Source organism: Diadema antillarum, unplaced genomic scaffold (genome assembly GCF_040938485.1).
Source record: "Diadema antillarum isolate AM-2024a unplaced genomic scaffold, OU_Dant_1.0 scf00000209, whole genome shotgun sequence".
NCBI lineage: Eukaryota > Metazoa > Echinodermata > Echinoidea > Diadematoida > Diadematidae > Diadema > Diadema antillarum.
Genome location: NW_027271098.1, coordinates 527,919 through 546,080, shown reverse-complemented (window position 1 = coordinate 546,080; position 18,162 = coordinate 527,919). Strand labels below are relative to the sequence as shown.

The following is an 18,162-nucleotide window of genomic DNA, read 5'->3' as shown; positions in this document are numbered from 1 at the left end:
AAAAAATAAAATAAGAGAATCATCTGTTGGAACACCTTGGGTAATGCAACAAGTACATGTATTGAAGTGAGCATTCCAAGCGCTAAAAAAAGAAAAGAAAAAAAGAAGAAGAAGCAGCTGGAAATGGTAGCATGGACGAGGGAGGAGGGTATATAATGAGATCATCCATCACTGAGTGCTGTGCTCATTATCCAACCATTCACATACATCACATCATTATTAATGTCTTTGATGAGATCGTTCTTGGGCCGTCCTAGCCAGAAATTTCTTCCCCTTGGACAATCATGCAAACAAAAGAGAAAAAAAACCAGCAAGAATCAGTCTTAATAAAAAAAATTCATCTTCATTTCCTATTGTGGAAAGCCGAATATATGTCTTATGTGCACTGGGAGGGGATAGATAAAGTTTGTTTGATATGATGTGTTTGAAAATTGTTTGAGCTTGGCAGTTCTCTTGTCCTGAAAAGTAAACGTTTATGCATCAATTTGTCAACTCCTCTTTAACAACCAGATTCCCCCTCAGCATTTTGCCACTAAACTTTTTCAGTGTTATGCCAAGCAAAAAGAGAAATAGGATAAGTATTGTCTGTAGTGTGGAGAGCACTTACTATTTAAAGATGAGTGAACTTCTGGTCAGCTACTTCGAAAGTCTTGCAAACAAGTTCAACGTATTGTATGACCTAATATTAAATCCCCGTATACTTACCAGGTATCTTTTGAACTTAAAGTTTTTGTTTTTCTGAAGGAAGCTAATTGTGTTTTTTTCTCTTTCCTGTGCACATGGATTATTCCACAAGTGAGAACTTTAAATGTGCCACCAAGAAAAATATGTCGTGAATTATCTTCTACCGTAGCCTTCTGGGCCGTGGGATTATCTTGTGGCAAGCTCGCCTATTCCCAATAGTGAAGCAACGGTGAGACCACGATAGTTTATGCAGAAATTGTAAAAGCATCTGATATCGTGCAAAGTGGAAGCACCCACTAGTATATTTAGCCACCAAACATCCTACATATCTATTTCTTCCTTCATTTATCATTATATCACCATTATCTCTTTCTATCTTTTACCTCTCATACACAGTTATGATAGCTTGACATACATTGTACGTATGGAGAGCTACATGGCATTTATTCCAGTGACTAGCAAGTGCATAGTACAATTTGTATATATCTCATTTAGATAACCCTTTCTTGTTACACATGTTGGTGTGCAGAGTTTGCTGCATTTATGATGATGAAGAAAACTTGAAAAGAGAGAATGAAAAGATTGTTCTCTCCAACATACCATCAAAATATGCACACCAAAAAAAAAAAAAGAAAGATTGTATGAATTCTGCAAAGTTCAACTGCATGTATTTGTTTTCTTCAGACTTTTGTTTCTAATTTCCTATGTGAAAATATCATCAAAGCATCTTCCAAGCAAAGGTGTGCTAATTCTCTTAACTCATTTCACATCATTTATTTGTATGTAAGACAGCCTTGGGGAAGAGATTCTCCCTCCTCCCTTTATCATCAAAACAGCAAGGAAGAAATCAAAACAAAATGCAATGTCCTTGAAGATGGATTTCATCAACGCACGCAGTCAGTTTAACCCGTTGAGGACGGGCTAATTTTGCTACAACACGCATTTCCCATAGACACCTGATGGAGTATACTCAGGACTAGTCTTCAGTGGGTTAAAGGTTCATAGTGTTTGATGAGAAGAACTAAATTTTGGAAACCTCGGCGTGGTGATATTAATCTTTTTCTTCTTTTTTTTCTTTCAAGTCATATCCTTCATGGGATCGTTGAAGGGACTAACTAAATTCTGTACTCCTTAAGGTGGTTGAAAACTACTTTTAGTGGTCATATCATGCATTTTAAAGACAGATTTTAGTGCACAAGAGGTCACAGCCCTCGAAGCAGCATGCCGTTGTCCTGTACTGTCTATCCATCGATACATTGACCAGGAAAAACTTTATTTTTATCAATGGTCACGTAGTCCCTTCCAAGTAAGGGCAGTGAGGAGTGAGGATTAGAATGTTGAGTGAATTCTACTTAACCCGTTGAGGACAGACTGATTTTGCTACAACACGCATTTCCCATAGACACCTGCCCGAGTACACTCGGGACTCGTCCTCAACGGGTTAATAGCTAAAACATTGGCTTTAGGCAAACGTTTTTACATCACAGGATCCATTATTGCCACACTCACTCTTTAAATTATCGGGACATTGCCTGGCAAGGTTGCTATTATTTGTGCAAATACACTGTACATGTTCAGCATACGGCACAGAATCTAATTGATCTTTCTAACAGTCATGAGAAGGCTGTGAGTTGCCCAAATGCACATAGCCACCATGTGTACATACGTGGAGTGAAAGATGTGGAGGTGGAGTGAAAGGTGTAGGCCTGCACACAGTAGCAGCACATAGCATACTATTGAGTAGTCCCCGTATCTCTCCACAAGGGATTTCACCCTTAGCTCAATTTGGTACACATGGGGATTCTCTATGGCACACTTGGGGACAGCTTTCTCACTACTACTGCCCAAATAGCTTATTGGGTTTTACACATGCACTATTTACGCATTCACTTTTAACCCGTTGAGGACGGGCTGATTTGCTATAACATTCATTTTCCGTAGACACCTGCTGCCCGAGTATTTTCGGGACTCGTTTTCAACCGGTTGACGATAACCGTTGGCGTACAGGTATTATGTCTTCATGATAGTGTGCAGTGTAGGGTGAAGGTCTGGCTTTGGATATAGGAGCCTGCAGTCACATCATCCAAATGGTGGTGATATCAAGAAGTGAGTGCATGCAACTGGACAGAACCAAATTGAGAGAGTTTAGCATGTCGCTGCCACTTTTGGGCCTTCTCAGATTGCAGAGGTGGCATAGAGCACGCAAACGTTTTTGTAATTACAGGGAGTTCACTATGAAGCTGGTTCATTTTCATTGAATGAATGGAAAGGGAGCAGGATTGGGAGGGAGAATGGTGTTTGGAGAGGGGGTGGGGGAGGATTTCACCTGCAGGTTAAATTTTGCTCTGCGCAAAGGAGGGGGGATGCACTATGGTTTAGTGGATGTTAAGACTGTGGATTCTTTTTTATCAGAAGTCCTGAGTTTTAATCCTGTCCAGCAGATATGTTCATGGGTCAAGCCAAGGTGTAAATACCTACATTATCCTGCTTAACCCAGGTGTATTAAAGGACTAGCACCCAAATACATATTGGATTGAGTGAATGCAGCAATGTTAGTAGAACACGTCAGTGAAAGTTTGAGGGAAATTGGACCATCCGTTCAGAGGTTATGAATAGTTAAAGTTTGTGTGCCGCCATCGCTGGATTAGAAGACCACAACAGTTTGTGACAGTATGACATCACAAAAGAAGTTTGATCAAGCTGCCATCCCCCTCAGCCGAATCATGAGCTGAACTGTGATCGGACCACTGACTACAGTGGATTGGACTTCTTCGGACTCGGGGGAAATGGGCCAAAGCTTAGGCGCTAAAGAGGAGTCGATAGCGTAGGTCTCTAAAGAAACTTGCGCCATGTGCCCGCGTACGCATTTGACTAAACCACCGGGACCATGTGCCTTTAACATACCAGGCAGTGCTTTGTTTAAAATAATGGCAGGACTTTTGGAAAGAACAGTGCTGGCAGTGAAGAGTCTACCCTGGGTATTTTAAAAACATTGGTGAATTATCCACTGCAGCTACCCTATTTGGCCAGTGCAGGGATTAATGACAGGGCCAGGTTTGTTGTTTTGCCTCGTCACAGGTTCAGCTGTTGGAATATGCAACTGTTTCTTTGGCCTGCCTCAATGCGGCATGTGCATCTCCGGCACAAACTTGGCATTATTTCTAATTGATACAATGACAGACAAATTGTGCTTCTAAATCTCTTAATTATAGCCTCCTGTTGCCAGAGAATAAGAAAACATTCCAAGATCGTTTGAACTCTGGTACAATTGTTCATGTTCTTGCATCATGTGAAATAAATACTATATATTTATGCACACTGATTAAAAGCATGACTATATTCATATATACGTATTGTATATGTATATATGCATTGTATTATACACCAGCTGCTAACAGCCTTTTGCAACATTATGTTGCTACAGGAAAAAGATCACATGTGTCAAAGGTGCACGCCTGTTGTGAGTGAGCAATTGATCTCAAATGTCCAGCGTGTTAGCTAAAGATCAAGGGTCAAGTTAGAATGATTCCAGCACCACTTTGCTACAGTGTCAGATTGAAATGGCTTTCTCCCCCTCCCCCCCCCCCCCCCCCCCCAAACCCCCATACCTTTTTAGGTAACTGTAAATGCATGTAATTTGTGTTGCTAACCAGCAGAATGAAAAAAAGTAATTGAATTGAATTGAATTGAATCCTGTTATTGCCATTCGGACTGAAATGAAATAAATTTCTTACCTGATTAACCCATCCTCTACCGATTTCTGAATTCCCCATAGACTCAGTACAGAATCCACCAAGTTCCTATTGGTGAGGGGGTAATTCACCTTATATGAAATATTACGTCTTCCATTCCTCCTATATGAAGGAGTATTGGACTAGTGTGCACCATTAGAGTATGAAAATTTGGTAGGAAACGTTTAAGAAGTAATGAGCATACATGTATGATAGAATTGTACCACCAGAGAGACGATTCTACTATCATTTCTTGTGCACATTTCTTGAGACCTCTTTACAAATACAGTTGAACCTCTATATCCGGCCTCCCTTTATCCGGATCTCTCTATTATCCGGACGCAATCTCGCCGTGATTTTTTAATCTTTTTTAAATAATTACGGGAGGAAAGGGGGATTCCCAACTCCTTGAACTCCTACACAAACACACATTAATTACATATACACACTTGATACATTTCTTAATAATTATTTAGGTAAATCATCCCAAGAATTTATAAAAGAAAATGATTTCATTCTTGCAAACACGAACCTCTATTTTGGGGTCTGTTACTGAGTGTAACAATGAAAAGGTTGCAGTATACACATAGCTACATGTGGTACTACAATGGGCTACATCAGTACATGTGTATGTATATGTAAAGCATTGAGTCTCCCGTATCCGGCCAAATCCCTTATCCGGATGAGCCCCGGTCCCGACTTGTCCGGATACGAGAGGTTCATCTGTACAGCTTTCTCCTCTGTTTTACATTTTCAGATGACTTTAGGAGTAATAAAGGTTTCTATTTTGGCAAGGAATTTTTCGTAGCCAGTGAATTTCTGTTTATACTAGAATTGATTGTTTTAAGCACTCTCAGTTAGATACCTGGAAAGAGATTGTAAGTGTGGGCTCACATTAAAGATTACATCAGCTGCTTCGAATGTAGATCCCCTGATAATGCCTCCCCCCCCCCCCCCCATTCTTTTTTTTTTTGGGGGGGGGGGGGAGAGGATATTACCTTTGTAACATTTAGCCAATACATATTACTACATTCAAGACTTGTCATGTGATATACAGTTTGCATCTTGGCATGTGACTTGCATGGAAAAGGACTCTAATTGGCAACAATAGCTGGAATGATTATTATGGAAATTCATTCAAAGCATTTTATGATTGGCTTATAAATCTTATAGAGAGGTGTATTCTAATGTTTTTGAAACATGATAATGTCAATTGAGCCTCTAATTGTCATTTTGAAGGACGAGTATGACAACAATATTTCAAATTGATGCTTTACATGTGCAGATATTTTGCCAAGGGCTCTGCTGTTTCTTTATTCGATCTGTAGTGCAAAATGTACAATTTTATCTTCTCTGGAGCTTGCTTGATTATTCAATGATTTGAAGATGAAATTTATCTTCAAATATATGTTGATATATTTGCTTTTTAGCCTTCTTCAAATTTTTGTTTTGTTGAATTCCTTTTGTCCAGTTTTTGTAGCTGTCGCTCTTTTTGGATTTGATTTTTCAGTATTCCTCTTTGCCCCCCCCCCCCTCAACTTTCCACATGGTCATGCTTATCAATGACTTGCATTTAAACATACACATGGTATGGCTACACCTTAAAACAGTGTGAAGATGTGTTAAAAGTAGTCATGGCACTGGCCTTATGCTTTTACCTCGTGTTCAATAAATCAGAACAGGGCCTTGTTTTATGAAGAGTTATAATTGATTATGTAGTTGATTTCTATCATAAGTCTATGGCAGCCTGTGTGGTAAGGAAATTTGTAATCGATTGTATCTTTTGATAAAACGGGGCCCAGATGTCTTCTTTCCCTCAGTGGCCGCAGCTGCCGCAGCTCTGACGTTCAATTGCGTAAAGTCACGCCAATCCCTGGTCCGTCACCTGATTAATCATGCCTTTGATTTCAGCTGCTTGTATGTCTGTCGGCTCATGATTATACATAATAGTTCTTAAACATTGGTGTTCTATCACTCATACATACATCTGCACTGAATGGTACGTAGAGTTTGTCGACCACTTTGACTGTGTAATATGTACCAGGTGTTGAGTGCTCATCAAGTGTTCAAGGATTATGTTACCCTCTCACTTTGCTGCCATTATTGAAAGAATATCCCTTTTATTTTCTCCATTTTCTTTTGTAAGTGAAAAACGATTTTCCATGGCAACTTCTCCGATATCAGAATGAAAGTGATTATAAATGTACTGCACTCTCTTTCAGTCTCTAAAGAGCAAACATTATAAATCGATCATATGATTATGTTTCGTGCGATATGTACCGCTTTGGCTACTTTTGAATCTATCCCTCCTTCATTGTAGAATGTGCGGTCAGTATCGCTATGTTCTGCAAAATTATTTGTGTTGCCAGTTTGAAAAGAGGGAAGTTCTTAGATCAATCTGAAAAATATACACTAACTTGAAATGGTATTATGAAATAAGAATGTATCTATTTGTATGTCAGAGAATCATCCAATATGCCTTTTTGTAGGGATCGTAAAGCTGTTACTTGTGTCGTTTTACCACTTAAATCATTTAAAGGCTTCCTCGAAGATGTGTTTTAGTTGTATAAAGATTCTATTCATGGTAATTCTCTGATATTGATCATTGAGAGTTATTGTTGTCAAATACCCGTGGAAATTAAAATCATACCAGTCTGTGATGTGAACAAGGAGTGCAGCTAAAATGACACAATGTTGCAGTGTTAACTAAACAGGACAATTGATATACTGACAAACTGTTTTTTTAACTACCTTACTGTAAATCCCATTTCACTTGAACTGTCATGGATCTATATTGCCTTCACTTCTTTTCAGATTGCAAGTTGTATTTTTTTTTATTTCAGTTTCAAAGTTTCCCTGAATCAAGATTCCATACTCTTTCTGTGTGCTTTACATAATCTATCATTTAGTATGTCTTAAATCAGGATGTCATATCTTTATTACGGACAATACAGCTTCATAGTACACGCTGCCATCACTATAGTCGATTTTGGTTGTACTTTAAGCTTCAATGAGTTCTGCTTTGTAATGATTTTCTTTGGAATTTGATAGGTATCATTTCAAACATATATGGTCATCCCCCCCCCCCCCCCCCCCCGAGTATTTCTTCATTGTTTATTATGTGATTATGTAGTTAGTGAGTTACTAGTACATGTAGTGTAGCAAAGCAGATTTTGGTAGTAATAGTCCCACCTATACATCTCACTGTATACCGTATATCATTTGTTCTCTGTGGGTACAAGTTTGCACTTGTTTTTAAGTTCTAATGTCTGCCAGACTCTGTTTCTCACATATGTGCTTTTGATAAGTACAGAATGTTGTGTGTTTACTTCATTGTCCTACCTGGGCTGAGAAGACAGGTGTTGGCAGTGGTGGTACAAGACCTGTACGGCGCGTGGTAGCTCGCCAAATTGGCAACAAGTGGATATCGCTTGGCCTTTTTTATAAGCTCATAACACATTCAGTGCTGCGTTGCTTTTCTGCACATTTCAGGAGGTGGAGTGCATCCAAGAGAGAAGGAAGGTTATGGTTTTAATGCTCGAGTTGATCATGAGCCATTGTATGCCCTGTTTGTTCTCAGCCATAGACAACACAAATGTACAGAGAAATATACATACAGACAGACAGACATACAACTGTAGTGACATACAAGGTAGATCTATAGATAGATAGATAGATAGATAGATAGATAGATAGATAGATAGATAGATAGATAGATAGATAGATAGATAAATAGATAAATAGATAGGTAGATGTCTCTATTTCTCTTATCTATAGATAGAGAAATATATGAATACATGTTGATTGCATACAAACCATACATACATGCATACATACAGTGTACATACAGATGGGATACACCAGTTGTAGGCACCATTTTCATATCAACATTTTATTGTACAAAGTAAGTGTGTTGTTCTTGCCATCTTTTTTTTTTTTTTTTTACATTCAAATGACAAATATCCTGGCCTGAAGACACCATTTTGCAGTCAAAAGAATGTCAGTAATGATCAACAGTCACACACATTTAAAAATGTTTTAAAAGGGTGCACTTCAATAATGCAATGCTGTTCTGATAATTAGACCCACATGTGGGATGTTAACAAGTGTCTAGTTTTACAATAGAAAGGCTCTAATCAACAGACATATTCACAAGCTTGTGTGTAATCAACTGCACTTTTTTGTTGTTGTTTTCAAGGCATTGATGTTGTGCCAGTGGTCAACTAGTGTAGTTGATACATTTGCTCTGCAGAATGATACAAATATAAAGGACAATTGTCTCTTAAAGCATCAGTCAGTAGGTATTTGTATCAAGTCCTGTGAGCAGTGAGCGTCAAGAAGTCCCCTTTAGTCCCATCCAAACGCTTTGCTGCCTACTTCATATTCTATCTCATACCCTTTCTCATACTGTACAAGCTGAAATTTTCGCAGTGGTTTTATTTTCGCGAGTCGCCTTTGAACCGCGAAAATAACAACACACGAAAATAACAACGCGCGAATAACTGAGTTCAGTTTGACCCTCGCAACCACGAAATTAACAACACGCGAAAATGTCCTCCAAGTAGCAATTCGCGAAAATATCTGTATGCAAAAATTTCAGCTTCTACAGTACAAGAAACAAACCACACATACAAAACAGCATAGTGTAGACAAAACAGTACTAAATATGTGCTGCAATTGCAATAGACTAGTTGATGATAGCTTCCCATATTGTCACTTAATATCATATCTACTGGGAACAGTCTATTTTTCTTTTCAAGGGGGGGGGGGATGTTTGTGTATGTGCAGTAGTGGATCTATAACTTGTAGAATTCTTGTACTTCTACATCATTAGTTTGAAGGGCAAATGTTAATGTATATATTCATGAAATTGTGGAGTCATTTCAACACAAATGTGAGGGAGAATTAATGAACATTAAAAGAGAATTTAATTGTGAATCAAAATTCAAACTGACCTTGGCATGTTGAAATATTATCAAAATCACTTGAATGATTCTCACTCTTTATTCATTTATCATCTTTTTTTTTTTTGTCTGGTGCTGGTTATCGTAGGTGTTTCAAATAAAAACTGAAACATTTAAAATGACGATATCCATGGGATGCAGTATGAATAGAATCAATTATGAATATCTCTCGTACGGATGTAACTGCTGTAACTGAATGTGTAGTACAAACCCGATATGTTTAATACCTGTATGGATAGTGAAAATTCAAGTACATACAACTGTGTATGCCTGTTACTTAAAAAGAAAATAAATAAATGTTTACTGTATTCATTTTCTTCAATCTACTCTATCCCTCCCATATGTCTACCTTTAAATACATTGTATAAGTCCACTTTTCATATTTTTCCCTTTTTAAAAAAATAATATTTCTGATATTATAGAACAGAGTTGTTGTTTTTTCACTACACCCTTATCCTATCTACTTTTTTTTCCAATATCGTATGGTATGATTATGTTAACATCACATTGTTATCGCAAAGTATGATTATGTTAACATCACATTTTTAGAGAAGGAAAATAAGAGTCTTCATGAAAGGCACATACAAAATATATTTCATAGAAATATAATCAGTGCATAATGCTTTGGGTCTTCCATTGTCAAGTACAATGTACTGGTATTTGTCACTAATAGGTACTTACAACATGTATATCTGTGTATTCCAGCCAACAAGTAGAAAGTATATGAATACAAGAGTACAAATATATGTGAAAAGATACCAATATTATGATGTACAACACTACAGGTGTATGTAACCATCTGATGTTCATAAAGTATAATCTTCTTCCAGACATAGACAATTACAGTAATAGTATCCCCGACCACAGTCATGATATCTACATGCCTTACTGGTGATGCCTTAATTCTAATATCCCGAGTATAATGATTTGAGAGCAATTGTAGGCCAGAAGAGGGAAAAGTGTATAAAAACCCCCAGAAAACTGCTAAACTTGGTGCAGAACTCTCTTCACATGCTTGTAGATAAAATCGGGATTGCTGTGAATGGGCTTGCTGTTAGAGTGGTAGCAAAGATTTCTACAAAGTAGTGCTACAAAAAAAAAAAAAAACCAACAACAACATTAGAGACCAGTGACAGAAATCCACATTGTAGTATGCAACTGTTCAGTGTTGGCACTGTGCTCAATCTTCTGCCAAAGATCCTACACACTATATAAGATGGTCAACTCTCAGTCGAAAAGTGAAATGCTGCTGCTTGGAATTGCAGGATTTTTAAGGAGTGCGCCAACTAGCGTTGAGCGGGTGAAGTTTCCAGTTGAGCTGTACTTCCTCGATATGTTTGTGTAGGACCAAGACAGGCTAAGACAAGAAAGAAGGAATTTTCTGTAAAGAATCATTAGTAAACCTAAGAATTAATGCAGTGCATTAAGCTGCATCAATAGCTACACCAAACGCATCAGCAGGTTTATCATTATTTCGATTTCCAGAAGACTGTGCACAGCAAGTTTTCGTCTCACCTCCCTGGTCACAGCGAGTGGTAGACTCGCACACAGCTCGCTCAGCTCCGCTCGCTGATCGCTACACTCGCTGTGACTGTGCACGTCCACAAATTATTGCGAGCTGCCTTTGCAAAAGGTTAACCATTGTTCGATCTATACCCGCTCAACGCTAGCGGGCAGCAGCCACTTCTGTTTCACCAGCGGCCATGTAAAATCGGAAGAGTTGACCATCTTACGTAATGTGTAGTAGGATCTTTGCTTCTACCAAATCCTAGATGAATGCCAAGTGCTTGTAGACATTTCCATGTTGAGATGATAGCTGTGCAGATTTCTCTCTTTAAGAACAAAGTTAAAGCAGCATCAACTTTTTTTTTGTTTTTTGTTTCTGTTTTTTGTTAAGGTGACAGGATCAAAGTGGCATTCTGCTCCATTTTCATGTTGGTTTCAGTTTGCCGGAGTAAAATCAAATACAGTGAGGCAGTGGAACTTTTGGAGTCTGACTTCAAAATTTGAAAGTTATGTCAATTTGGATTGGGACATGTCTTTTTTTAAGTGATCTCAGTTGAAGACAGTTACCCACATATGTTTGTAAATTAGATGATTTGATGTCATGACCTCACAATAGTTTTATTTTATTTTCAGTTGGTTCCCTTTTCTTTTTTCTTTTTTGCTTTGTTCAGAAAATTGCATCAAGAACAATAATGGAGAAATATGGCCCTGGTAGAAAATGGAAATTCTGCCTTCTTAAAATCATATTTTTGATAGTTACTACACCTCTACATCAATTTTTGATGTGAAGAATACGGTTTGTTTTCCATAATATCATTTTGAAAATGAAAAAGTAATTCTGTAAATATAATATTTAAATCCAAATACAAATACAGCTAGAGAGTCCTGAGGGGTCACGATATCATCTGATCTCATTTGCATATGTTATTATGACCCCTATATCTGTTTTGTGAAAACAGTGCTGACTTCAAAATTCTTCAACTTCTTTGACTTCCACATATTCTGTCCAAAGTCAGTGTCAAAAGTTTTCTCAGTTCTCACTGATAGCTTTTATTCTGTCTGTAAAGCTAATATGAAAATGGAGTTGACTATCCCTTTAAGTGCAACAATGTACAACAATGTGAGGGTTGCATGTTTGGTTGCCCCCCCCCCCCCCCCCATCCCACTCATTACATGGTATGCTCACTGTTGTGCTTCCTTTCTTTTCCATGATATTTAAAGCTTAGTGAAGACAATTTGAAGCTTCCTCCTTTGATAAGAGAAAGACAAGAATATTGGCCCCAAAATAGTGAATGCTGAAAGGTTTTTGTTTACTTTTTTTTCTATCGTGTAACTTTATAAGAAGTAAATGTTTATTGAAGAAACTCTCAAGCTCCAATGTACAATGTAACTGCCATCTTAAATCCACAGCAATACAGATGAGATGGGTAGTAAATGATGTTCTGCTTTATTATGCAATATGCAGTATTTACCACATTGATTTCAAAGTTTTGCTTTTTAGATGAAGAACAGCAATATAGATATGGGGCTACAAATTATGTTGCAGGAGATTTTGTGGTAGTTTTTGCAATAGTTTGCGTGTGCTTCCCCTCCCTACCCCTTCCCACAATCTTACATTTCTTACCTTGCCTTGTTTCTTACTTGTAACAATGATATGAATTTATTGGGGGGTAAGATTCTGTGCATCTTTTTATGTCATTTTATCTTCTGACTACCAAATGGATAAATTTCTGGTGTTTATTTTCTGTTTGTAAACTCAGTAACAGACTAGCATTAACTTTTTCAGGGAGACTTAATTCTTCTGTCGATGACAATTATTTCATTTGATCTGTGTCTCCATGACTTTTGTATCCAACTGTTTCCCTCATATACTATGAAAGTAATGTTTATTATCATTATTATGATTTTTTTTCTATAATCGGTTGTTTCTAATGTTAATGTGTGTGTGTGTGTGTGTGTATGTGTGTTTTCTTTCCTTCCAGCTGATTTCTCTCCTTTCCACTCTTTTTGTTGTTGTTTTTATATATATTTTTTTATTGTGTCTCAATAGGAAGGGGCAACCAAGCTCTTGCGTAATGATCTGCGTATTGCATCCAGCTTTGATGATGAGGTAACGGACACAGCGGAAAGAAACAGAAAACAGATTAGAAAAGCAGACTATCAAATAAAGAAGAAGAAGAAGAAATGTAGAGATGTTCTGGAGATGAGTTGAATAGTTGAATCACCCTTGATTATACAACATACTGTTTGAATGTGGCAAAAAAGCGCTGTTAAATTGTAAACCAGCTTATTGCAGTCCTTTACCCCAGTGTATGTGTACCCCTCACAGCTATTTTTTTTTTCTTTCTTATATCTTGATAAATCATCATACACATTCATACTCTCTTTTTTTTTTCCCCGAGGAAAAAAAACAACAACCAAAAGTTGCCTCTACTTGTCTTATTCATATGTAGTGGCTGTAGTCATTGCTGTTCATATTAAAAGGGTTTATTTATTGCCTGCCCCAGAACCACTCTGTAATGACTACATAGAACATTATATACAGGGCTTCCTCCTGATTATATAAATGCATATTTATGGGAGACATTTATATTGGTGGAACAATGCCTCTTTGGCTAGTTCACCATGTGTTGGGATCGTATTGGTTCGCGCTGTCTTATCATATGTGTATACATGTATATATACAGTATGTGTGCTTGATTCATGAGTCGTAACACACTGCACTTTGAGCGGGAACGCATGACATGGCAGCTCCTTGCATGCTCCGGAAGCTGCGCCTCAGTATCGTTATACATGCATGAGAATCTTCCCTCGCATGCTCTCTGTGTATGTACGTACGTGTGTATGTGTGTGTGTGTGTGTGTGTGTGTGTGTGTGTGCAGAAATACTAGCTACACATCACATACGCATACACACATACACACACACACACAACACTTATTATGTATATATTTACGTGGTGCATGCTCCATTTCTGCACATATAGTCGATGTACTTGTACGCTCAGTTGTGTCTCGTTCGTGTGATGTGCTTCACGTCGTTTGTTCGTGCATCGTGAACTCTGTCAGCGACGTTTCTTCCCGTCCATCCTCACCTTTCACCTTTCCAGAATGCCGCCTGTAACATCCCATTTTATTCACTTCCCAAATGTTACTCTTCTCATTTTGATATATTATGTTCTTATAAAGGTTTTGACATTTTCAGTAGCTCTACATCCCCCTCCGTTTTTATTTCTGCAGAGTTATCTTTAGTTGTTGGTATGTGATAGAATGTGTTATTGTCATTATTCTTTCAGTATGTCTGTAAAATAGGAATTAATGATTTCCATTGATTTTACTCCTGTGTATGACTCCTTACTGTTAACTTTGCTGTGATTTTATACATATGTTAATATCTAATATTTATACCATTGATGTATTCTGTATCTCTTTATAATTGCTAGATTGATCCTATTAACAGAAAATAACATGAATTACATAGCACATTGTGCAAAAGACTGACTTGATAAATCATTCATTCCATTTTGCATATGTATACTCATTGATAGTATGTCATCACAATGTGTATTCAAGCTTCACAAATATCTTAACGTTTTTAACCTCCCATTCTGTTTGCTGTGTAATAAATTGAACGTTTTCCAGTTTTTCAAAGTCTGCTCATATGCATTTTGCCTCTCAAACAGCAAGATGTTGTGGTTGAGAGTGTTTGTGTTTGTATGGCTTGTCCATCGGTATTTACCATCTTTGTGGATTGCATATTTTGCTCACTTTATTCTTGTTGCCTAATAGAGCTATCGATGTGCAATGGTTTCAGGTTACTGCCCAGGAGCTGCGATCGAGAGCGTCACCACGAGCCGTGCTGAAGGCATCCCCTCGGTCCACCGGATCTTCGCCCCGTGGCAGCTATGCCAGCAATGGGCCGCCAGACACGGAGTTCCTCAACTCAGAGGACATTTACGACTCTCTGCGGAGAACCACGGCAGAGATCCAGAGCTACATGCACAGCAGCCGAGACGACCTGGACCACGTGGCGGTCAGCAAGGATGCCCGAGTGGACAGTGACGAGGTACTAGCCGACCTCATGCCGGACATTAGAGTGGACAGTCCGGAGGGCAAGGTGAAGGAGTACCTGGAGTACCGCATGGTACCTGATGCCGGTATGGGTGGGGGGACACTGTCGCCTCCACCAATCCAGCAGCCCAATCATAGATCCCATGGGGACAACCATCACCGTCCAGTAAGCGGTGCACGCAAGTCCGTTCTCAAGAGTAATCGATCCCGCCCTTCCTCACGCCCCGCCTCACGCCCTGCCTCGCGCCCCGCCTCACGCCCTTCCTCGCGCCCCTCCTCCCGCCCCTCATCGCGCCCTTCTTCCAGACCCTCCTCCCCGCCCACTTTGCGCAGACCTCGAACCAAACGCCGCAACACCACAGAGGGTGTGCAACTGCCACCCCGTCTCTTCGAGAACAAGTCCCATCCCGCACGTGCACGTTCCCGCACCCCCTCGCCCCCATCTAACCGCTCCCAGCCCCGCCCCTTTCTTGACCTCTCCCTCATCCTTGGCCCCAACTACCGGCCATCCTCTCCCACCCCGCCTATCTCTTCTGCAGACGATTCCTCCGATCTTGTCTATAACCCTCTGCCCATGCCTACCAATGCTCTGTTTTGTGAGTCTTCATCTTCTGTCGCTTCGCCTCGTGTTCCTCGTAAAAACTCCTCTGTGTCAGCAAGTGAAGATGTTAGTATCAACCTTCTTTTCCTTTTTCTCATCTTTCATCCCCACTTCTTCACCTTGCATCATGCTCACAGCATTATACTCCCTGCTTCATGCCACACGTCTCATCAAATATACATGTAGCAGAGACTCCAACCCAAAGCACCTTCTGATCTGGAGATTCTCCCGCCTGAAACCCCTAGCAAACGGGAGACTCCAACTTGATGTGTGCGAAGCGCGAAGTTCCTAGGGTTCTAGATGTTCTCTGGTGCTATCTAAGGCTTATTTTTTCAACATACGATAGAAATAAGTAAGAAATCCTTTCCAACGGGAGACAAAGAGCCAGGGCAGGAGAAATTGAATCTCAAGCGGGAGAACGAGAGATTTTGCAAAAATGGGTTTTCGGCGGGAGATCTCCCGTCGAAAACGGGAGAGTTGGAGTCTCTGATGTAGCAATACTAGCCCTCTTTTGCACAGATGCTGCATCACATTCAAATGGGATGGTATAGTTTTGGTTGAGATGGGGATTCAGGTTTTAACTTTTTACAATGTACAAGATAATTAGAAACCCCTTGAGTATGAAATATTGAAGAGCATGCAATTCTTGGAGCAATCAAAAGTTTATCTGATGAATATATCGGTTTTGAAATGGCTAAGATATCCAAAAACAAAGAAAAACAAAATGGTCCTAATAAAAGGTGTGTCCCACCTTTTAGTAGGATCTCTTTGTTTCTGGATATCTCAGTTCTCTTAAAAACAATTTTCATCAAACAGAAAAACTTTGAATTCCTCTCAGAATTGTTTGCTCTTTAATATTTCATCTAAATTGTTTCTGATTATCTCACAAAAAGTTAAGATCTGAATTCCTATCTCAACCAAAACAATGCCTTCCCTTTTAATGTAGCTTTAAAAGTGACATAACACAGAAAGTCCTGCATTTATTATCTTATTCTAAATCAGTACTATAAAGACTCAACATATTTTCATTATGTTGCAGCTTGTAGCCACTGAAGGACATTGCCTGTAGCTTCCAAAGACTTACTTCACCATTTGATTTGCAAAAGCAATACTTAGTTTGTTTATCATAAATAGAATTAATCTTCAGATGAACGAAGGATGAAAATGATAGGGCTGTTGCACCTCATACATCACATTGCTTTCCCTGCCACCGCTCAGTACATACACTTGTACACATCCTTGTTACTTAAGGCTGTATCCAGGTATGATTTTTACCACTGCCTCCTGTTTTTGTCCATGCCATATATGAGTTTCCTGTTTTGCTTTCATTCTTTTTTTTTTTCAATGTCCCAGTTTCTTTTTAATCAATTCACGAGTTACAGATTCACAGCAATCCTTGCATTTTCTCCTAATTAGTATAACTGCTATGCTAATGCAAGATGTATGTCTTAAAAATAATGATATATCTCATGTTCGCAAAGTTCAGAGAAAGCTAAATTTGATTTTTTTTTTTTTTTTCCAGATTTGGATGCACAAATTCTCAGCTCAGGGATTTTAGTTTTCCCCAAACCTTGATCTTTGCACCAAGTAATCATGAGCTGCCTGCAGTGTAGACATTTCGTAAATGCGATATCACAAAGTAATTGGATTAAATTTTTGAATGAAAAGATATCATTTGAGATAAGTTACTTGGAAATGGAGAACAAAAAAAAAAAATGATGTGAAGTTATGTGCAAAACAATATGTAGCTGCACCAATTGATGTTTTAGCCAAGTCAAATGGGCCAGGAAACTAGAGGACATCATAAAGATATTGTAAGGGTATGTCGTAATGTCATGTGAGTGGGAGATAAAACAAAATTTTTCCGTTCTCCAAGCTCTTAATTTACAATTTTCTTAAAGTTGCTATTAATGATATCTTACCACCTGGTCAATTGAAATCACATTTCTTTTCTAGTGGATGCATTTTTGATATGGGTACCTGTTTGGGAAGAGTTCATTTTGTCAAATTGTGCTATACAATGTCATGATGCATAGTTTTTGTACTGCGGTGCAAATTTTCAAGCACACTGCATTTCTTTTTTTCACATTCTTCCTCCCAACCCTGAGCCTTTCATTTTCACCCCCGCTGCCTCATACCTTTAGATTAAAAAAAAAAAGAAGAAAAGAAAGAAGCATGCTGTCATATTTTAGTCTCAGACAGGCAACCTCCTCTCACCATCATATTCTGGAAAAATCACCTCCATGCCACACCGCTCCCACCCCACTCTCCTCTAACCATGCCAAAGTCTGTCCAGTAAAATAACAGCTGACCGGTCACTTCAGCCGACTGTACGAGCTTTGCCTTGCCCGAACGACACTGACTACATTCTGATGCCACTCTCCAAAGTTTTATTTTGACATGTTCAGTTCTTTCCACTTAATCTCACTTTAATTGTAATATTGCTTGAAATTTTGTATCATCTCTCCTTTTTTGAATTTATCTGTTCAAAAGAGTGGGAGCCATCTACATGCACTCGGTTTCCTCTTATTTTATATATCGTTTTAAGTTTATGTATTTTGTGTTATGCAAAGATGCAATCCTCATCACTTGGCTGATGAGGGTTG

The 18,162-nt window shown here is 38.7% G+C and overlaps 1 protein-coding gene across 1 annotated transcript in view; it reads left to right on the top strand.

The window, feature by feature from the left end:
* The window catches only part of LOC139724250 (CLIP-associating protein 2-like), a 71,427-nt gene that overhangs the window by 42,025 nt on the left and 11,240 nt on the right, over window positions 1-18,162 (top strand). Inside the window, exons 22-24 of the mRNA XM_071635393.1 lie at window positions 12,936-12,995; window positions 14,699-15,289; window positions 15,365-15,604. Of these exons, the coding sequence (XP_071491494.1) occupies window positions 12,936-12,995; window positions 14,699-15,289; window positions 15,365-15,604 (891 nt within the window). The remainder of the gene's footprint in view (window positions 1-12,935; window positions 12,996-14,698; window positions 15,290-15,364; window positions 15,605-18,162) is intronic.